The sequence below is a fragment of the Nycticebus coucang genome, chromosome 18 (assembly GCF_027406575.1).
Source record: "Nycticebus coucang isolate mNycCou1 chromosome 18, mNycCou1.pri, whole genome shotgun sequence".
Lineage (NCBI taxonomy): Eukaryota > Metazoa > Chordata > Mammalia > Primates > Lorisidae > Nycticebus > Nycticebus coucang.
Window position 1 is genome coordinate 57,176,382 of NC_069797.1, and position 22,205 is coordinate 57,198,586.

At 50.4% G+C, this 22,205-nt stretch overlaps 2 protein-coding genes and 1 non-coding gene across 3 annotated transcripts; 1 reads left to right on the forward strand and 2 right to left on the reverse strand.

Moving 5' to 3' along the window:
- Positions 1-290: 290 nt before the first annotated feature.
- Positions 291-6,829, reverse strand: KRT32 (keratin 32). The gene is made up of 7 exons (XM_053569739.1): positions 6,344-6,829; positions 5,610-5,692; positions 5,289-5,445; positions 3,805-3,966; positions 3,602-3,727; positions 2,659-2,879; positions 291-549 (listed from the first exon to the last, which is right to left on the reverse strand). Exons 1-7 carry the CDS (start codon positions 6,827-6,829, stop codon positions 420-422), a joined length of 1,365 nt encoding a protein of 454 aa, XP_053425714.1. The 3' UTR covers positions 291-419.
- A 611-nt stretch (positions 6,830-7,440) lies between these two features.
- On the forward strand, positions 7,441-7,627 carry LOC128571521 (U2 spliceosomal RNA). The gene has a single exon (XR_008375920.1). It is a non-coding gene; the product is annotated as a U2 spliceosomal RNA (small nuclear RNA).
- Positions 7,628-14,791: 7,164 nt separating this feature from the next.
- KRT35 (keratin 35) lies at positions 14,792-18,465 on the reverse strand. The gene is made up of 7 exons (XM_053569740.1): positions 18,010-18,465; positions 17,139-17,221; positions 16,787-16,943; positions 16,338-16,499; positions 15,949-16,074; positions 15,243-15,463; positions 14,792-14,939 (listed from the first exon to the last, which is right to left on the reverse strand). Exons 1-7 carry the CDS (start codon positions 18,463-18,465, stop codon positions 14,792-14,794), a joined length of 1,353 nt encoding a protein of 450 aa, XP_053425715.1.
- Between the last annotated feature and the right edge of the window lie 3,740 nt (positions 18,466-22,205).

Consider the following 22,205-nt stretch of genomic DNA (forward strand, 5'->3'; position numbering starts at 1 on the left):
AGCAGAAGAGGCATAAAAATAAACACAGGATTTGGCCACATCCTTCCTGAGCCCAAGTGAGTAGAATTGGCTTACAGCATAAGTGACAGGGACAGATGTGTTTGTGGAGCCATTGAATGAGGTTTTATTTGCCAGTTACCTCAGAACACATGCTCTCCAAGGCAGCACAGCCAGCCAGAAACATCAGCAAAGAGAAGTTTGCCCATGGAACAGGCAGAGGCATTTTGAAGCAACACTAGAAGGCAACAAGTTGCCCCTGTAGTGTCAGAACTTGTTGTGGATGGGCCACCTCCTCAGGATCTTCCTCGCTGACCCAGGGCTGGCCCTGCTATTTTGGTGGCCAACAAACTGCAGTCATGCTCAGCCCAAGGAGGCCGCCCAGCTCTGATCCCTCCAGGATCCACCAGTGCTGAGGGACTTCAGTAGCGCCCTTGCGGACAGGGCAAACAAGGAATGCAGACGGTGTGGGGCACACAGACGGTGGGTGGCACACAGGAGGAGGGAGCACAAGGGGGACAGGACGAAGTGGTGCAGGGGTTCTCAGGCAGCCTGCAGGAGAAATCCCGGTGGGGCAGGATTAGTAGAAGAAGCCACCTCGGCCAAGGTCCTGCCAATCCCACCCCTTGGACACCTCTCAAACCCTTGGCCCTGCTTCTTCTCTAGCAGCCTCCTGGTCCCAAGCTCTGCCAACTTTGCATGTATTACCTCGGGGCCTTCTAACTGCTCTCCTCAGACCTGCTCGGGCCCCTCAATATCCCCTGAGTGCCCAGAGTGATCTTCTGCAGACACAAATCTAACCATGTCTCTCCCCTGCTGAAAATCTTCAGTGGCTCTCAATTTTCTGCGGACAAGAACGGCTTCCTTGATAAGACCTGCACCCGCCTCTTGCCCCAGCTTCGCCTCCTAGCCCCATTACTCTCTGACCCCCAGATACTCTGACCTTCTTCCAGCTTCTCCACAGGCCATGCTGCTCCAACCACAGGGCTGGTGCCATATTTCCTACTTCTAGAAGAATCTTCTCCCTCCTAATCAATTTCTTCTCTTCCTTAAGAGCTCAACTCAGTTGTCACATCCTCCTGAAGCCTCTCCTGATTTCTCTGTGGCATCTCCCTACGGTACCCTGTGCCTCTTTCCGTGGTGATTCATAATTATTCTACGACAGTCAGCCCCCCCTGCTAGGCGGTGACATCAGCAGCCGTGTATGTGTGCCCACCCGGCATAGCTGGCACAAGGTAGAATTGGCACCCACTAAGAATGTGTTGAATAAGATGAAATAATGAAGGAGTGTAGGATGAGTACATGGTGAAAGGAAACAGAATGATCTCAGAGACTGACAGACACGGGCTCAAAACCAGAAACAACACGCTGGACCTTGGGTGGAGACCAAATAGCCCGAGGCCCACATCCAGTTGAAATGTGTTTCAGTTGGCTGGCACTGTGATTTCCTTAATTCCTTGGTAATAATTTAAAATCAGAAGCATTGAATAGTTTTGTAAAAATCCCAATTCTCAGCTTCCCTTGACCTCTTAGAAACTCCAGGGATACTGACCCTGCACCTCACACAGTGGCAATGGCCCCAAAGGCATGGCACTTCCTCCCTTAGATATGGCACAAGCTCCCTAGTGTTCCACAGTTTCTGCGCGACCTTGTCCCTCTTGCATGTCAATGGACTGGGTTCTGCAAATGTTTGACTTTGCAATACTTGCCCTGAAGAGTAAGATTCTGAATGGCAGAGAAGCAAAGCTCAACTTAGAACAAGGAACCACTACAACCAGGCTTCCACAGCCCACAGGTAGCATCCCGCATCTGATGGCTGCGTCCTGCTGATTCTACCTATCCTGACTCAGGCCCTCCCCCTGCTCACCTAGGCCAGGGCCAGGCATTCTGGGCAGTCTCCCTTCCTGCTCCCCCTCCCAGTATTCAGTTCCTCCCACTGCCATCAGCATGATTTTCCCAAAGAGCAGCTTTGAGAGTTCATTGATTTGGCCAAGAAACATTTGCTGAGAATCTGCTGTGTGCCAAGTGCAAGGAATAAAAATGTATTATATTGTCTGTGCATTGTAGATATTTACATCTAATGGGAAAGGGGGGCAGGTAAGTAAACGCTATCATTTCCTCCTCAAAAATAGTAAGGCTTCCAAACTGCTAATATACAATAAATCCTGCCCTCACTAGCGTGACTTCTGGGATCCTCCATGGATGGGCCCCAGCTGACCATTCCTGTCCTGCCCCTCCCACAGCTTAGTCACACAGTGCTAACCACTGTCCTCCAACATGCCAAACCTCCCCTCACATCGCAGTCTCCAGTCACCTGTCTCCCGAAACAGAAGAAAACAATGTGAGAGAAGATGTTTGTCGTCATCTACCTAGGCGTCCTTTATAGCACCTGGCCCATGGCAGGCTCTTGGAGGAATCTGTCACCTCGGAATGGGACAGAATGGTCTCTGACAGGCCAGACTCAAGAGGGCAGCATGGATACCACACCCTGAATTTCTCCAGACTCAAGAGGGCAGCATGGACACCAGCTTCCTACTGACTCCTACTCCCTAAGATGGGATTCCAAGCCGCTAGGCCCTCAGGGTTAGATCCAGCTTCTTTCTATAACCTCTCCAAGCCTCACCCACATCTCTCTGTGGACCCTCCACTGGGCCTGCTCACTTGCAGTCCTGGCTCTCCAGCAGCCCCCGGTACGTGTTGATCTCGCCTTCCAGCCGGGCCCGCACGTCCAGCAGCACCTGGTACTCCTGGTTCTGCCGCTCCAGGTCATAGCGGATCTCCGCCAGCTGGGCCTCCACGTTAGTAATCATGGACTGCATCTGGGCCAGCTGGGCACTATAGCGGCCCTCTGTCTCCGCCAGCGTGTTTTCTAGAGAGTCCCTCTAAGACAAAGGAGAGACACACCATGAAGAGGAAGCTGTCTTCCATGGCATAGTTCAAGGAGAACCAAGAAGAGCTAACTCTCTCTTTGATGTTGGGAATGAACTTGAGAGGGTTCTGAAGCCTCGAAAGGTCAACTGACTTGTTCAAAGTTGAACAGCTGATGACTGATGGAACCATGGTTTGAACCCAAGTCCAAAATCTAATCTTAAATCTCTTCCTCCTTTTTCAAACTTTGTCTGGGTTTAAGCTTTGGATCTGAACTTCCCCAAGTACCTTCTCTGTGTCTTCATTTAGAACAGTGGTTTTCAACCCCAGCTGCACATTAGAGTCACATGGAGCCCTTAAACAAAAACTCAATGACCAGGCTCCACCTCCAGAGGCTCTGTTCAATTGCTCAGAGAAGAACCCAGGCATCAGGACTTTTAAAATCTCTATGGGTGACATTGAGACCCACAGGTTTGGTAGGGCAGGGGATGCAGAGAACATGCCTTCTTGGGAGGTCATGTTGACAGAGTCTACCTAACCCACGTCTGGTTTGAAACATGCCCCTTTTCTCTCTGAGCTGCATCTTGGCAGAAACCTCCCTTCTGGGAAGGTCAGCCGGGTGATCATCCACAGTGGCTGGAGTCCGGGCCTCCTCTTCCTCCTGCCTGGATGCCTGCACCTGTGTTTGCCGCTGCCTCGAATCCAGAGGGTGAGGTGCCCGCCCACCAGCACTCACCAGGCTGTGCTGGGCCTGCAGCTCAATCTCCAGCGTGTTGACCGTCCGTCTCAGATCAATTATGTCTGACTGGTAGCTCTGAAGCTGCTCAGAGCTTGTGGCCACCTGCTGGTTCAGCTCCTCCATCTACAGTGGGGGAAAAGAGAAGGCTGGGACTCCCTGCCCGGGGACACTGAGGAGGCAGGCCCACCGCAAGAGCCCACCTGCATGTTGAACCAATCCTCCACGTCCCTGCGGTTGGTCTCCACCATGGCCTCGTACTGACATCGCATTTCCTCCAGCACCCTGGTCAGGTCCACAGGAGGTGCGGCGTCCACCTCGATGTTAAGGCGGTCCCCAAGCTGGCATCGGAGGGCACTGACTTCCTAAAAAGGCACAAGAGTCCCAAGCAAGTGTGAAAATCAGAGTATCCCAGCTCATTTCCCCAGGGAGACTTGAAAAGATCACAACTTTAGGGGGGCCTCTAAGGACTTCAGTTCACCCAGTGGCATCTCAACAGTCTTCCAGCTCCCCCTGGACACCCTATGATGGGAGGCTCCAACATCACACCCCCTGTCACTTTGACAGCAGCCAAGAGCAATATCAGGCATTGTTTGATCCATTGGGGCTAAAATGGGAAACTCACACCCTCAGTATTCCTAATCACCCTCCTGGGCTGTGTTCATCCCAGAAGGAGGGCACAGGAGGCTGGCTTGACTAGTTTAAGGCCCAAGTTGGAGTGGGCAGCTCTGAGGGCTGGTTGCCAAAGACAGAAAGTTGTCACTGAGGCTGCTGGGGTGTACGATAACTCCTCATTAGTGGCTCTTTGGTACAGTTCCCAGTTCTCTGATTTAAGTGGGGTGAGTCAGGCGCCGTAGGGTGCTCAGTGAGTACATGGTGACTGATTATTACTTTGCACTTAAGCCCAAGGAAAGTCAGCCAGGATTCAGAGGCACTTGTTCATTCAAATCCCAAGTCAAGAGGTTGACAATCAACCAGGGAAGGAAGGGAAAACCCCCAAGGCTCGGGTGGGCTTTGCAGCACACAGGTGCCCAGGATGGAGGTCTTTCCTTCCAAAGACCTGCAGGACATGAGGACAAATAGAGGAGGGATCTACTACTAAAGAAGTAGAGGCTTTGCCTGGGGCTTCACCTTAAGTATATTATATGCAAGCAGAAGAGAGGAAGGAGGGTGAGGACAGAAAGAGAAGCAACCTCTGCAGCTCAATGCACCCTCAAGACAGGACTACCTCTAGCAGTCTGTCCATTCTGGCACAGACAGACAGGCCATTCGACCTGAGTTCTGGAATATAACCCACCGGCTCCTGCTCTGCTGCCCTGCTCTACCTCTGGTATGTGGCTCTCATTAGAAAGCAAATGCAGGGACCACGAAGGAGCCGTTGGCCATCACACTAATCCAGGAAGGGCAGAAGGGAAGGGAGCTACACTTCTGAGCACCCACCAAGTGGCAGGTGTTTCTTATCCACACCCTGGATCAGCTCCGTGATCCACATCACATCCATCAAATTCTCACAATAACCCTGCATGGTAGCATTTCCCTGTTTTACAGAGAAGGAGGCTCAGACAGCTTCCACAAATGGGGTGAAGTGGGAGGCTTGGGAATTTCACCCACATCTATCCAAACCGCAAATACCACGTCCTTCTCCCTCTGCTGCCCAGGGCCACCACGGCATGACTTCCCTACTCACCTGCTCATGGTTCTTCTTGAGACAAAGCAGCCCTTCCTTCAGGGACTCCACCTGGGCCTCCAAGTCAGCTTTGCACAAGGTCAGGTCATCCAGAATCCTGCGCAGACCGCTGATGTCGGCCTCCACCAGCTGCCGTATGGCCAGCTCTGCCTCATACCTGCACGAGGACAGGGCCAGCAACCGAGGAGAGAAGTGAACTCAGAACTCAGGGAAGGCCTTGGACTGCTGGCTCCTTCCAACCCTCTGTGCAACTGATGGAAAGCAGCCCCAAGAGTGCACAGGGACAGAGTCCTCCCCTCCCGGTCCCCTGGCCAAGCTCACTTGGTCCTGAAGTCGTCGGCAGCCAGCTTGGCATTATCAATGTGCACAACCATCCTGGCATTCTCTGCCTTGGTGCACAGAACCTGTGGGCCAAGACACGCAGAGGGGGTTAGTCCAGGATAAGAAGGAAAAAGAACCCAAGTGAGGAGGAGAGAGCGGCAAAGGAGGAGCTCAGCACACCACCCTTGCAGAAGCCCCTTTCCCTGGGAACTCTGGGGGATATTAAGTGAACCACTTGTCCTTGGAGAACTTGAAATTAATTTTAAGCACCTGTGACTTCATAAATCCAAATTTTGCATTTTGTAAATACTGAGCAATGTGGAAGAAAAGAATGTCACTATATCTAAAGTCATTGATGTCACAATTAGAAGGGTCCTTGGCATTTACTGAAAACTTATCAGGTACCAGGACTTTACAAACACTTTGCCTACACCTCATTGAATCCTCTGGACAATCCCATTAGATAAGGACCATTATTATCCCCCCTTTACAGATGAGGAAATTGAGGCCCGGGAAAGGAAAGGGACCTCCCAAAGTCATGCAATCAGGCAATGGTAAACCTGAGACTCTTTCCACTTTAAGAGCTCTGGCCAAGTGCTCAAATTACAAGATAAGCCACTGCCCTAAGAAGATCTGTTTTCCCTGCATATAGATTAATAAGCTAATGAGATTCAACTGCCAGCTAGTCCAGATGCCTTTCCAGGGAGTCTGTTCACCCCACCGCTCACCCTTACCTTCTGCTGAAGCTCCTCGATGGTCCTGAAATAAGACTGGTAGTCAGGACCCAGGGTGAGCACCTGGGTCTGGGAGGCCTCTTGGATCCTGCCCTCCAGCTCCTCATTCTCCCGCTCCAGCTGCCGCACCTTCTCCAAGTAGCTGGCCAGGCGGTCGTTCAGAAACTGCATGGTCTCCTTCTCACTGCCACTGAAGGCCCCTTCACCGTACCAGCCACTGGGGCCCATGAAGCTTGGGAGGATGCCACTGGCTGGCCAGCGGCTGCTGGACCGGCAGGAACTGGATAGGAAGGTCTTAGAGACACAGCTGGCCGGCTGAATGGTGTTGGGCACACAGACGGAGGGCAGGCGTGCCACAGGCTGGCAGACATAGCCCAGGCACGGCTCAGGCCGGCAGCTCACACTGCCCAAGCAGACGGAGGAAGGCCGGGGATAGCTCTTGACTGAGGTTTGCAAGCTATTGGTGGCACAGCAGGTGGAAGTCATATTGAGATGCCCTTCTCCTCAGCTGCAGCTACCTGGATGTCTACAGACCCTTTCCTACCTGGACCTTTTTATACCCTTGGAGCGAGGGGGCTCACACTAGAAAGTCATCGTGGGCTGGTGTTGACGTTACACTCAGCCGTAGAGGAAGCTGCTAATTAATTTGTAATTTGGTTTCCAATAAGGAGTTACTCTCCTCATAAAAGACACCAAACTTGTCATTTGACTAAAGCAGGACTCTGGGCTCCTGTCATTGATCACCAGGGGAGAGCTTCCAGAGACATCTTCAAAGCGTCAGCCCCATGCTGGGGCCCTCATTATCAGGGTGGGGCTGCAGATGACTGTGGCCTGGCCCCAACAGCCATTCCCAGTGCCCACTGCCCCCTGCCCCCTGCGTCTTGAGAGCAGTGCTGTTATAATGAAAGCATTCCCCATGGGAAGAGGCCTGACCCCTTAACAAGGAAATGTGTGGGTGACAGAAGCTGCTCCAATACGGCCAGCATCATAAATCCAGGGAGAAAGGAAAAGGAACCTTGGAGGCTTCCTCGCAGGCACCACCTTCCTGCCAAGGAAAAGAAAATTTTCAGGGAGGAGAGAAGGAACTCAAGACACAGATCACTTTTCGGCCTTTTGGCTAAGATCAAGTATAGTACCTGTTCTTACCGGTTTAGTATTGGATACGTCCTCTCTCCAAGGACAATATATTAAATGGATTTTTGGAGCGGGGAGTTGGCCTAGGAGCTTGCTCCGTCCACGCCATGCATCGACCTGGTATTGTACCTCCAGGATAGTGCACCCCTCCAAAAGAAAAACTAAAAGAAGACAGAAAAACTAAGAATCACAATATCCTTCCAGCTGGACCCTCCGCTTGGAAAGGTAGATCAATATCACAAACATTTCTGGCAGTCAGATGCTCTATCTTGACCATCTCTGGATCCTCACATGATTATCACTGCGCCATGTACAGAGTTGTTGAGTGATTGTTGTTTGAACAGACTGAAATAGAACGGGTTGGAACAGGCTCTACTTTTGCTCTCTGTGGTGGCAGAGAGGGAGGACTCACTTCAGGACCTCACAGCATGGAAGCAGTGTGAATCTGCTCCCTTAAGAAGGGACGGTCTATATAGCCCTGGGATGGAATTGAGCCAGCAGAAAGGAAGCAGGTGTCCCCAGTTATAGAAGGCTTGGCCATCCACCTAAGAAAGCAAGACGCAAGACCAGTGGTTTCAGTCCTGGCTGCAAAAACTTTGAGCTCACACCCTTCAGGAGCACGATGTGTTTCATGACCACTGTTTATTCACTGATCTTCTCAATGTGATGTTGGCACATAAGTACTTGTTTTGTATTTCCCATATTCCCAGAAAGGTTTTATAAATGGGTAAGAAATGAAAAGCACCAACCAGCCCTTTCACTGCTTAAGAAAAGTCAGGTTTTAGATGCTGCCTATAAATGCCATGTGGCCTTGGGAAAGTCACTTTTCCTCTTTGGGCCTCATTTCCTCATGTAGATTGAAAGGGTTGGATTAAAAAAAATCTCACAATTTGATCCTCTGCAACAACTCTAAATTCTTATACCTTGTCTGGATCTACCTGCTTACTGAAGACAGTAGCGTCGGACGGAAGGAAGGGTGACGGCAATACCAGCTGCACGGAGCGGGACTCTCCGGGCTACCCTCAAAATATAGCCAGCACGTATTGAATGTATGGAAGTACCAGGCACAATGCTGGGTGCATTAATTTGCCTATTTAATTCGCTCCCCAAAAAAACCATAAGATAATTGCTTTGTAATACGGTGTACTGGTGGTTTTCACAGTGTTGTCCCCAGATGAGCAACATCAGCATCACTCAGGAACATGTTAGAAATGAACTTTTTCAGCTCATCCCAGACCAGTTTGATCAGAAACTGAGGGTGGAGCTCAGCCATCTGTGTGTAGCAAGTCCTCCACATCATTTCGAGAACCGCTGAGGTAGAGGAGACAGGTATACCACAACAATATGTCAGGTTCAATTCCAGACCACCCTAATAAAGTGAATGTTACGATAAAGCAAGTCACGGAGCTTTTGGTTTCCCAGTGCATTTAAAAGTTATATTTATTCTATAGTGTAGTCTGTTAAGTGTGTAATAGCATTATGTCTTTAAAAATGTGGTACCTTAATTTTAAAATTGCTTATTTCTAAAAAATGCTCACAATCGTTTGAGTCCTCAACAAGCTGTAATCTCTTTGCTGGTGGAGGGCTTGACTCAGTGATGATGGCTGCTGACTGGTCAGAAGGGTGGTTGTTAAAAGTTGAGGTGACCATAGCAATTTCTTAAAATAAGAAAGCATTGGTTTGCCACTTCGATCGACTCTTCCTTTCACAAAAGATCTCTCCCTAGCATGTAAAGCTGTTTAATAGCCTTTTACTCTCAGTAGGACTTGTTTCAAAATTGAACTCAATCCTCCCAAACCCTGTGACTGCTTTATCAATTAAGTTTATATAATATTACATCCTTTGTTGTCATTTCAACAATGTTTGCAACGTCTTCACCAAAAGCAGCTTCCAACTCAAGAAACCACTTTCTTTCTCATCCATTCCAGTTTTATCAGGAGATGCGTCAGGGCCCAGGACTGGCCAGGTCTAGGCCCAGCTTAACTAGGTTCCAGACGCAGACCGCTAAGTTACCTTGCTCAGGTCTCTTAGGTTGCCTGAGGGCTGTCTACTTCCACAGGAGAGAGAGTCTTAGAGTAAAGCAGTCTTAGAATAAATAGATCTTAGTCTTTAGTAGAGCTTGGTAATCTTCAGCAGAGAGACGCCATGCTGGCGTTCTGCAGGCAGGAGAGGAGACAGGGTCAAAGTGAGCGGGTCCATGATAGAAGGCGCACGCCCCCAACTTGCCTTCTCCTCCAGCCTCATGTAAGACTGATCTCATGCCTCACAGCACCACAGGTGTAGAGACTGCCAATTCACCACTGCTCTCACCTCGCGAGCTCTCATGCTTGTTAGAAGAGCTAAATCCCTCTCCATGCCCTTTCCACCAAGGTATTCCATTATTGAGCTATACAGGTATTTCTTCTAATTCTCACTCCTCCTAGCCATAGGCTATACGGGCTGCTACAAGATGATTGCAATTCAGTCACATCTTCAGGCTCCACTTCTAATTCTAGTTCTCACATTATTTCTACCATATCTGAGGTTACTTCCTCCATTGGAGTCTTTTTTTTTTTTTTAAATCATGGCTGTGTACATCAATGCGATTGTGGGGCACCATATACTGGTTTCATAAACCGTTTGACACATTTTCATCACATTGGTTAACACAGCCCTCCTGGCACTTTCCTAGTTATTGTGTTAAGACATTTATATTCTACATTTACTAAGTTTCACATGTACCCTTGTAAGATGCACCGCAGGTGTAATCCCACCAATCACCCTCCCTCCACCCATCCTCCCCCCTCCCCTTCCCCCTATTCTTAGGTTATAACTGGGTTATAGCTTTCATATGAAAGCCATATATTAGTTTCATAGGAGGGCTGAGTACATTGGATACTTTTTCTTCCATTCTTGAGATACTTTCCAACATTGGAGTCTTAAACCCCTCAAAGTCATTCATGAAGGTTGGAATCAACTTCTTCTAGATTCCTGTTAATGTTGATATTTTGACCTCCTCCCATGAATCATGAATATTCTTAATGATATCTATTAATAGAATGGTGAGTCCTTTCTAAAAGGTTTTTACCTTGCTTTGCCCAGATCCATCAGAGGAATCACTGTCTGTGTCTGCTATGGTCTTACAAAATTTATTTTTTAAATAACAAGACTCAAAATTTGAAATTACTTCTTGATCCATGGACTGCAGAATGGATGTTATGGTAGCAGGCATGAAAACAACATTAATCGCCTTGTACATCTCCATCAGAGGACCAAGGTAACAGGTGCACTGTCATCAATGAGCAATTTTGAAAGGAGTCTTTTTTCAGAGCAGTAGTTCTCAACAGTAGGCTTAAAATATTCAGTAAACCATGCTACAAGCAAGTGTGCTATCATCCAGGCTTTTTTATCCCATCATAGAGGACAAAGTAGAATTAGCATAATTCTAAATGGCCCTAGGACTTTCATAATGGCAAATGAGCATTGGCTTCAGCTTTAGGTCACTAGCTCCATAAGCCTCTAAAAAGAGATTTAGCCTGTCCTCTGAAGCGTTGAGGCCAGGCATTGGCTTGACTTTTTTCTAGCTGTCAAAATCCTAGATGGCATCTTTTTCTAATATAAGGCTGTTTCATCTACATTGAAAATCTGTTGTTTAGCGTAGCCACTTTCATCAATGATCCTAGCTAGATCTTCTTGATAACTTGCTATAGCTTCCAAATCACCACTTGCTGCTTCACCTTGTACTTTTATGTCAAGGAGATGGCTTCTTTTCTTAAACCTCATGAACCAAGTCTGCTAGCTTCAGACTTTTTTTTCTGCAACTTTTTCACCTCTCTCAGCCTTCAGAGAATTAAAGAGACTAAGGCCTTGCTCTGAGTTCAGCTTTTGCTTAAGGGAATGTTGTTGCTGGTTTGATCTTCTATCCAGACCACTCAAACTTTCTCCATATCAGTAATAACATCGTGTACTGCTTTCTTATCATTCATATCTTCACTGAAGTAGCATTTTCAATTTCCCTCAAAACTTTTCCTTTGCATTAACAACTTGGCTACCTGTTTGGTACAAGATGCCTCACTTTTGGCCTATCCTTGCTTTCAACACACTTTCCTCATTAAGCTTAATCATATCCAGCTTTTGCTTTTAAGGGAGAGATGTGCAGCTCTTCTTTTCACTTAAATACTTAGAGGCCATTGTAGGCTTATTAACTGTCCCAGTTTAATATTGCTGTGTCTCAGCAAACAGGGAAACTTGAGTAGAGGGAGAGAGATGGAGGAATGGCTGGTCAGTGGAAGAGTCAGAACACCCATGACATTTATTGATTAATTTGCCATCTATTTTTTTTTTTTTTTTTTGAGACAGAGCTTCAAGCTGTCGCCCTGGGTAGAGTGCTGTGGCATCACAGCTCACAGCAACCTCCAACTCCTGGACTCAAGCGATTCTCCTGCCTCAGCATCCCAAGTAGCTAGGACTACAGGCGCCTGCCACAACACCCGGCTATTTTTTGGTTGCAGCCGGCATTGTTGTTTGGCGGGCCCAGGCTGGATTTGAACCCTCCAGCTCAGGTGTATTTGGCTGGCGCCTTAGCCACTTGAGCCACAGGCTCCAAGCCTCGCCATCTTTTTTGTTGTTGTTGTTGTTGTTGTTGAGTCAGTCTCACTATGTTGCCCTTGGTAGAGTGTCATGGCATCACGGCTCACAGCAACCTCCAACTCTTGGGCTCAAGTGATTCTCTTGCCTCAGCCTCCCAAGTAGCTGGAACTACAGGCTCCCGCCACAGTGCCCAGCTATTTTTTGGTTGCAGTTGTCATCGTTGTTTAGCTAGCCCGGGATGGGTTCAAACCCCCCCACTCTCGGTGTATGTGGCTGGCTAATTCACCATCTTTATGGGTACTATTCATGGCACGCCAAAACAATTATAACAGCAACATCAAAGATCACTGATCAGAGGTCCCCGTAACAGATATAACAAGAATGAAAAAGTTTGAAATATTGTGAGAATTACCAAAACATGAGCACATGCTATTGGAAAAATGGTGCTGATAGACTGGCTTGACACAGGGTTGTCACAAACCTTTAATTTATAAAACATGTGATATCTGTGAAGTGCAAAAAAACATAGGTGTGAATATATTTTAACAGCTGCCTCCAGAATGATTCTTGTAGGAAAAACTGTCTTTATTTTGGCCAGTCAATGGCTCATTCCTACAATCCTAACACTCTGGGAGGTCGAGGCGGGTGGATTGCTTGAGCTCAGAAGTTTGAGACCAGCCTAAATGAGAGCAAGACCCTGGCTCTACTAAAAAAAAAAAAAGGAAAGAAAAAAACTATCTGGGCATCATGGCAGACACCTGTAGTCCTAGCCACTCAGGAGGCTGAGGCAGGAGGATCTCTTAAGCCCAGGAATTTGAGGTTGCTGTGAGATGTGACACCACTGCCCTCTACCCAAGGTGACAAAGTGAGACTTTGTCTTAAAAAAAAAACAAAACTGTCTTTACTTTTAAAACTACATTAATAAGTTCTTAGGATAAAAGATGAGACCCCAGTGCCTTGATTTGTCTGATAAGATATCAAAAGGAGAAAAGGGAGAAAAATTTGAAATCCACAGGATAATCATGGAAAGAAGAGATGAGAAGAGAGGGAGGCAAGAGCTAAGAGCAGAGGCACCAGGAAGGTGGTGGGAAGTTCTTACCGTGTCCCAGATGCTTGGCATGAGCAGGGTGTTACACTGTGAAGGAAGGACCAGGTTTCACATGAGAGGGGGTTGAGAAAAGGGAGCAGCAGTGTCCAAAGCCACAGAAGACCATGGTTCCAGCCAATGTACCAGATCAGGAGTGGCCGCGCCAGTGAGGAAGAGGGGGCTGGGAAATGTAGCCACAGGACAAGTGTGGCACAGTGGTCAGACCCAGTTCGGATTTGTCTTCTCCTCAGGCTTTCTACTGGGCTCAGCTTCTCTGGGGCCGGAGCACACTGTTGGGCGGGTAAGTATAGAGAGAAGGGAAAGTGGTGCAAAATATATGTGTTTGTTAAAGCTAAATAAGTGAAAGAAAACAAGGAAGAAATGCCATGGAGAATTTAGGGCTAAATAGGTGCAGGATGATGGTCTATTTGACAAGGGCAGGTAGGATACTTGTCAGAGCCTGGCCCGTGACCACCTTCCCCCCTGCACTCCCCCACAGAAATATCAGAGCCTCCTTCTTTAAAAAAAAAAAAAACAGAAAAATATCAGATAAAAGACATGAAAACCGAAACTCCTTAGCAAGTGCTTATGGCTTTTTATGAGGATCACATGGCCTTCTGGGGAGAGCCTGCCTTCCTTTCTAGCTTAGAAAGTTTGGCCTTCACCTTTCTCACTTGCTATTTGTCTGGTCCATTCGGGAGCGTTTGGGCCAAGATGCTGGGAGCACCCATACTCATCAGAGGAGGCCTCTTGGAACACCTCATGAGAGGCCAAGAGCACAGAAGAACCTTGTGGTTATAGGTAGAAGTCCAAGGACAGACTCAGTCTCCATATCCTGCTTGTGATGGGATGTGGATTGTAAAGAACATTGCTGAACTGGCGGGGGGGGCTGCAATGGAGGAAGCTGATACAAATGCACCCCTAAAAGTACCCTGGGAGTATTGCTGCTCTTTTAAGGACCACAGACGTATACTAATAAAGTGACCTAAAATGCTTTCCATTATACGAATGTCAGTTTATCCATCCCACTCTGAGATCCCAGGGTGACCACGTATGCCAAGAGAGATATCAGGGGAGCTCTGAGAACACCTGGTACCATTTTGGAATCTTGTGAAAAGTCTTCATCAGGGAAACCAATCAAAAAAAATCTCACTGCAGGCTTCTACCCACCCCAAGTGAGGGCACGGTGATTCTGTCATCCCGAGGGTCACACTTGGCCAAGCATCCCCCATTCATCTGGCCCAGAGTCACCCTCTGAACTCAGCAGAGACACAAACCAACAACACCAGAACAGTATAAATGAGGTGTCAGGAGCCAAAGCAAGTACATTTTATTGTTCCACCCACAGGAGTCCTCTTTTGCATTTCAGAACCCACTGGAACAGCGCTCAGAAGGAACAACAGGCCCAGGAGGCAGCCTGAAGGCAGAGCCCTGGCACCCACTGAAATGATGAGGCGTGGAGGCCTTTGGGGCAGCAAGCCTCAGTGACGGGCTCTGAGAAGCGTCGGGTATGTATGTGCTGTGAGTGCTCTCAGGGCCAGACTCGGGACCAGGGCTCTGTGCCAAGACCGGGGCCCGGGCCGTCAGGGTTAGGGGTTGAGTGGAGGCCAGGTCAGCATCCTGGAGACAATGGCGGTGGCCTTCTGTGTCAGCCAGTCTCAGAACCGGCCCCCTGGGCAGGGCACACAAATAGGGCGGGGGCTGCAGGTTGCGCGGACTGCACTGGGACCACAGGAGGCCACAGGAAGACAGGGGAGGCACGACTTGGAGGGCGAGCTCTCAGGGGCACATGGGTTGCAGGGAAGCCTGAGAGAAAGAAAAGGCCAAATTACTGTAAGTTTCCAGTTGCTATTTTTAACAACTCAGAGCAAGTCCAGAATATGCAAATTGAGATTTTTAAGGCGCCTTAAAAATCACTTAATTCTGCCCCTTGTTTTACCGAAGGGGACAACAGAGGCCTAGAGAGGAAAAGGTGCTTGCTAGAGTCACATGATGAGAAGACCAGAGCTAAAACCCAGGGCTCCTGGCTCCAAATGCCTTCTCTACTCCTTCTCCCCAGAACTTTGCAGACCGCATTTGGAAAAAGAGAGAATACTCAGTGGTACTCACTTGCAGTCCTCGGTCTCCAGCAGGCCCCGGTACGTCTCGATCTCGCCCTCCAGCCGGGCCCGCACGTCCAGCAGCACCTGGTACTCCTGGTTCTGCCGCTCCAGCTCACAGCGGATCTCCGCCAGCTGGGCCTCCACGTTGGTCACCATGCACTGCACCTGGGCCAGCTGGGCACTGTAGCGGGCCTCTGTCTCCACCAGGGTGGATTCCAAAGCATCTCTCTGTGAGGACATGGGTTAGTAAGGAGCAAGAAGGTTAGAGGTCAGAGAAGGAGCAAGGAAGATCCACCTGGGTCTCCATGAGGACTCAGAATCCAGGAAAGGAGGCTCAGAGAAAAACCCTTTGAGCTAGGATAAGCCACAAGCAAACATCTATTTCAGATGAGCCAACTAGCGCCTGTAGCTTCCGTGAGCTAGAGAGTATCTCCCTACTAATGTCCTCTCTGGGTAATGGATAATTAAGCAGAAGACGTAACTGCTCACACATATATAGGAACTATTGCCAAGACATGTCAGTTTACTGCAGGCTTCTTGTCTTCCATCACTGGACCATTTGCATTGGGGGCTGGGCCCTCATTCCCTCTTCTCTGCACAGAGAAGGCCTGATGCTCAATAACTTCAACCCTGGAGCCTGCCTGTGCAGTCACAGCACAGAATCTGGAGGCTTGTGTGCTTCTCAGCAGCAGCTCCCCCACCTCGAGGCTCACCATGCTATGCTGAGCCTGCAGCTCGATCTCCAGGGCGCTGACCGTGCGTCTCAGCTCATTGATCTCTGCCTGGCAATTCTGTAGCTGCTCCGAGCTGGACACCACCTGCTGGTTCAGCTCCTCCGTCTGAAACACAGACACTCTGAGGACCTGCTCAGGAGCACTAGGGACTCAGCCTCAGAGATCTACAGAGGCCAGTTAGAACCAGAAGTACCTTCCAGACCGCCCCATCCAACCCATTCACTTCATGCTGGAGGATAATGTTGCTTAACAGCAACGTCGAAACAGTACTGGGACTCAGACTCGGGTTTCTTGATTCAGAGTCCTGGGGTCACTTCCATGGGACCCACTGTGTGCCTCTGCTGCCCTGACTGTTTCCAGGTACCTACCTGGGTGTCAAACCAGTCTTCAGCATCCCGGCGGTTGTTCTCCACCAGGGTCTCATACTGACACCTCATCTCATCCAGGACCCTGTTCAGGTCAACAGGTGGGGCAGCATCCACCTCCACATTGAGCCGGTCACCAAGCTGGCTGCGCAGTGAGTTCACTTCCTGGGGCACAGACCAGGTCGGCACTGACTCTCCCAGCTGCTGCCTCCCCTGCTTGCTTCTTTCCCATGCTCACCTCCTCCTGATGCTCACCTCCCCTCCAAGTTCACCTCCGGCCTGTGCTCACTCCTCCCCCAGACTCACCTTCTCCCCTAGACTCACCTCCCCCTGCAAGGCTTACCTCCTCCCCCAGACTCACTTCCTCCCTGAGACTCACCTCCTGTCCCAGACTCACCTCCCCCCACAATGCTCACCTCCCCTCCCAGACTCACCTCTCCTCCCAGACTCACCTCCTCATGGTTTTTCTTGAGGCACATCAGCTCCTCCTTCAGGGACTCCACCTGGGCCTCCAGGTCAGACTTGCACAAGGTCAGGTCATCCAGGATCCTGCGCAGACCGTTGATGTCCGACTCCACCAGCTGCCGCAGGGACAGCTCCATCTCATACCTGCACACACAGAACAGGGCACCTACATCTGCATCCCCCTGTTGTATCTAAGTCGCCTCTGTCCCCAGACTGGCCAAGTGCTGTGAGTCCTGCCTTTGTGCCTCAGTCACAGAGTACAGTCAAAACCCAGAGTCCTGGCATCACCATTGACCAGTTCTACCAGCCCCCACCCACGGGACAACCAGGACAGCTCACTTGGTCCTGAAGTCATCTGCGGCCAGCTTGGCATTGTCGATCTGCACCACAAGCCTGGCATTCTCTGCCTTGCTGCACAGGGTCTGGCGACATAAAGAAGTGATGTCAGCATAAGACAGGATATCCTGCCAACTGGGGCTCCCCAAAGCTGGCAGGGGCTGCCTCTGGATGGAGGAAGTCACCCATCATGGAACTGTGAGCTCCTGGAAGGCTGTGGGCGTGCTGTAGGGACCAGCTATGGGGCCTCTCGGGTCCGCTAGGGTTACAGAAGAGGATGTGAACAAGCTGCAGGAAAGGCCCAACGTGGCAGAATGAAACTTCTTCCTGCCTTCCTGTCTCCCTGTCTCAGGAAGGCTGTACTAGGGACTCAGGGAGGGTCATTGCCAACAGTGTTCTCTGTGATTCTCTGGTCATAAATGGGCCCTCTCCAAAGCCAGCTGTGACTTTCAGGGGATGTGGTTTGAGCAAGGAAGGAACTTCTCTGACAGACGTTTTCTTCCCCTAAGTTACTTATGGGAAATCTGATCTGTACCAAATACATTAAATCCAAATCCTCTCACCTTAGGTAAATGAGAAAACGTCAGAGAGGTGGGCAGTGGTACCAAACATCACACAATCAGCTAGTTCACAGAGCCTGTGCTCAAGCTCTGGCTCCACTGCCTGCTGTCTGGGCCACATAACCAGCCTGAGCCTCAGTGTTCTCATCTGTATAATGGGCTAATGATAACTCCCTCATAAGGTTATTGGGAGGAACAAATGAGGCCACAGACATGAACATGTTTTGTGACCTCCAATGTGACCCATGGAGCAGAACTACCAATGCTGGTGACACTAAGTTTCTGGGCAACCAAAGCCACTCCAAACCTCTTACCTTCTTCTGGAGCTCCTCAATGGTCTGAAAGTAGGACTGGTAGTTGGGGCACATGTAGGGCACCTGCCGTTCACACCACTCCCGGATGCGGCCCTCCAGCTCCGCGTTCTCCCGCTCCAGCTGCCGCACCTTCTCCAGGTAGCTGGCCAGGCGGTCGTTCAGGAACTGCATGGTCTCCTTCTCGCTGCCGGAAAGGATGCCTTCCCCAAACCAGCCCCCGCCCCCACTGTAGCCGGCAACAAAAGCCCCTGTGGCAGGGAGGCAGCTGGCCGCCCGGTAGCTGCTTCTGCCCACCCCAGCCGAGCTCGCAGAGAAACTCCGGGACCCCCGAGAGAGACTCGGGAGCTTGCAAGAGCTGCTGGAGTACACGGTGGGCACGCGAGTGGAAGCTCCACCCGCACCCAGGCCCTTGAGAGACCCAGAAGAGAAGCCGGCCTTGAGGCATTTGGAAGCCATGACCTCAGCAGCCCAGATGCAAGGAATGGGTCTCGTGGCCAGGCAGACACCCCCGGACATGGACAAGCAGCTCCACGCTCTGGATTTATACCTCTGCCCCAGTGGGCGTTGGTCGGCCTTTACAAAGCGTTTTCTCCTCATTAAAGTTAATACCACTTTCTATCAAAACCCCTCATTAGCCTATTATTTAGCTCCCCCTGAACACTTCCCGGCCTTGTAAAATAGGAGCCCCATTGGACTAGCAGCTCTGTGGAGACACATTTCCAGCACCCATGTCGCCAGGAAGACCAAGTTTCCCTCAGTTCTTCAAAGGGGCCTGTCATCTGAGCCCAGACCTCAGCCTGCTCGTTAAACAGGTGTGAGAGTCCTATCTTGACTTTCTCCAACTTTCTCTCCCATTATGGGCTGATGGAGTAGGGGAGGCCTCTGGGTTGACTCCCAGGAGGTGAACGAGTGAGCCTGTTGTGACAGGAAGGCGGGGGCCTTTTCTAGTTTTAGTTCTTGAAGTTCTATGGCCAGGGACTCTCGGTCCTGGGCAAAATTAAACAAATGATCTCCCCAGGTGGAGCGGAGCCTCAGTGAACACATCCCTACCCCCTCCCTTGCCAGGAAATCTGTTTAGATTGTGTGGCCTCCACACCAGCCACCATGACGAGAGGTCAGTTAATTGAACACCTGCCCGTGGTGACACCTGGAGCCGTGTCCAGGAGGGCATGTCCGCCCCAGCCCTACTCATGGAAAACCTCTTCCTTGAATGGTAGGAGAGGCATCTTGATTCATAGGCCTTCTCTGGAGGCACAAAGAGCCTGACCGTCACAGTTTTGTCTTTGCTACAGGAGTTGGCTGAGCTGATGCCTGGATGGCCTGACGAGGCATCTAATGAGCCCCTCTGCCAAACAAGCGAGACCGAGAAGAGGGGCTGGGAGCTGGGTGAGAGGAAAGGGTAGGATGGGCCCATAGCCAGATCAGGTAGAACCTTGTGCAACTTGCCCTCTAACCTGCCCTCTGGTTTGGGGTCCTGCTCAAGCTTTCAGTGACACCCATTATCTTCCTATAAAGAGAACAACCACGAACTGAGCCTCCAGCAGGGAACCAGTCACGGTGCCAGGCATGTTCCCGTGTGCGGTCTCAATAATGCACAGTATTGCCCTCTAAGCCTGAGCTAATTATCCCCATCTTGAAGCTGGAGAAATCTAGACTCAGGGATGATAAGAGCTTGCCAAAATGCCCACGGCCAGTGAGGCAGAGCCAGGTTTTGGCCCTCATCTGAGCCTGTCCAACACCCCCACCTGTACCCCTGCTCCAGAGCCCTGACCAGGGTCCATGGGAAATGGAAGGACAACCAGGGTGGGCTCTGCGAGGGCATGGCCATCACCCTCTTGGAGCCCAGGAGGAGCAGCACAGCATTGTGCTTACACGTGAATTTGTGGGGTCGAATCCCATCCTCACCAGCAGCCAACTGTATATCTTAACTTCTCTGGATGCCTCTCTGCTTCCTCTTCTATAAAATGAAAAAAGTAATAATAGTAAAAGCACCTACTCCCTTGGGTTGCTATAAGGATTAAATAAGCTTGAAGATTCTAGAACAGCACCTGCTTATGGTAAGTGTTGAATAACAGCAGCTGCTGTGAATGTCAGTCCCCAGACAAGTGGAATCTTGTACTGAGACTGAGGGTGCTAAGCAGCTATCACTAGGTAGTGTGGCTCTGGGCACACAGGCCACCATCCCACGGGTCAGGTACATATGCGTGGGCCTCAGATATAGAGTTCCTGTGAGTCACCATGCCCTTCCCACACCCAGGGGCCTGGTGTGACTGGCACCTGCCCACACAATTCCAGGGTCCCATTGGCTACCTTGGCCTCTCCTCCCTGGAAATCCATGCCCCAGTGCAAAGGATGCAACTGAGCCGAGAGCTGGGTGAGCCTACTGTGGTGTTTGTATGACTTCCCAACCACGTAGGGGCAGGGCTCTGTTCAGCCCTTTGGAGCTGCAGCCTCCTGGAGACACCTCTGGTGGTCAAGGACCACCCTGGAATCATAGGCCCAGAGCAACCCCAGGGGGACGCCTGGGAAGCCCCAGCTGTTTGCACAGCCCCAGGGGCCCACGGGTTCCCAGAATAGCTCCATACCTGTCCCATCCTGCCTAGAAGGAGAGTGAGGGGTTCAGCTTTGCTCTCTCCTCACAGCCCTATTAATGACAAGGCTGACGGTACCAGCTGCCATTATCTGAGCACTTGACCCCACCCAGAGCTCTCTCCATGGGTCCTCTCATTTGGTCCTCACACAACCCCATGACACTGCCCTCACTGACAGCCTCATTTAATAGGTGAGTAAACTTAGGCTTGGAACATTTCAGGAGCCTTCCTGAGGTCACAGCAGAGCTAGCATTTGTACGATGGGTCAAAATGCACTGTTTTCATTAAGCCCCACACACATCCTGCAAAACAGATGAATCCCTCAATCCCCTTCTAGACAGAATCCCCTTCAAAACAGATAACACGTGTACGTGACAGAGTCTCACTCTACTGCCCTTGGTAGAGTGCCATGGCGTCACACAGCTCACAGCAACCTCCAGCTCTTGGGCTTCCACGATTCTCTTGCCTCAGCCTCCTGAGCAGCTGGGACTACAGGCGCCCGCCACAACGCCCAGCTATTTTTTTGTTTTTGTTGCAGTTTGGCCAGGGCTGGGTTCAAACCCGCCACCCTCGGCATATGGGGCCGGCGCCCTACTCACTGAGCCACAGGTGCCGCCCTGATGCTCTGGACAATTTAATTAAAAGCCAGGCAAAGATGGCTAAATAAAGCAGCCACAACCACACAGGGCTATTTCTGTGCATGAGATGAAGCTGTGGAGTGTCCTCTGCAGACTACAGAGTAATCATAAAAAGGGAACACTCTGTGTGGTGGGCAGTGTCACCGTGACTATCTGTCAGGTCACAGCCCTGGGTAACCTCTAACACAGTCACAAGGCTGCTTCCCCATCAGAAGGCTCAGTCCCTTCCAGAGTCCTGGCTATTTCCACTGGTGGTGCAATGCTCTCTGCCTACCCAACCACCCAGCTCTCAACTCCTGGGCCTCAGACCAGAGCCACGGTCAGGTCCTAGAGCAAAAGTAGAGTAGGTAGGGGGACAGGGCAGGGCAGGGTAAGAGCCCTCCTACCCAAATCTGAGGGGGTCCTCTGAGGCTGAGGCCTCAGGTTCACTGTTAAGCTCCAACAACGCTTCTGGGAACACAGCCCACCCACACCCACCCCAGCATTCCACCAGGGCCAAAGCAAAGAGCTTGGCCTACCCAGTAGGGGTTACTATTCCCCATTCTGAGTCCAGGGCCTCTTCACTTTTATTGACACAAACACTGATAGCTACCACTTTGGGGATGCTGTGAACACATTGTCCTTTTGGAACCTCCTGGCAGCCCCATTTCACTGATGAATCTGCTGAGACCAGAGAGGTCTTGTGACCCGGACAGGGCACACATTGCAAGGAGCAGTGCAGCTGAGCTCCAAGGGGAAAACTCTGATTCGGCCTATATATCTTCTCCTGGGATCTGAGATGTGTGTTGCACCTCCGGCTGGTCCAGCTGCTGCTTGAAGGGATTCGTGTTTACCACCAAACACTTGGTGACACGGGTCAGGGCGGGTCTTTTTCATGGAGATCTTGGCCTCAAGTAAGAGCCAAAGCAGGGAATAGGTGGGGACTGTGTGCTGGGCAGGATCAGGGTCAGAGTAGTTGAGTAATGGC

Coding starts and splice junctions, on each gene's coding strand:
- KRT32 (XM_053569739.1), bottom strand. CDS start 6,829: ATGACTTCCACCTGCTGTGCCACCAATAGCTTGCAAACCTCAGTCAAG. Junction 3,967..5,288: donor TCAAGAAGAACCATGAGCAG/GTGAGTAGGGAA, acceptor GTGCCTTTTTAG/GAAGTCAGTGCCCTCCGATG. Junction 3,728..3,804: donor AGGATTGGTTCAACATGCAG/GTGGGCTCTTGC, acceptor CCCCCACTGTAG/ATGGAGGAGCTGAACCAGCA.
- KRT35 (XM_053569740.1), bottom strand. CDS start 18,465: ATGGCTTCCAAATGCCTCAAGGCCGGCTTCTCTTCTGGGTCTCTCAAG. Junction 16,500..16,786: donor TCAAGAAAAACCATGAGGAG/GTGAGTCTGGGA, acceptor TCTGTGCCCCAG/GAAGTGAACTCACTGCGCAG. Junction 16,075..16,337: donor AAGACTGGTTTGACACCCAG/GTAGGTACCTGG, acceptor TCTGTGTTTCAG/ACGGAGGAGCTGAACCAGCA.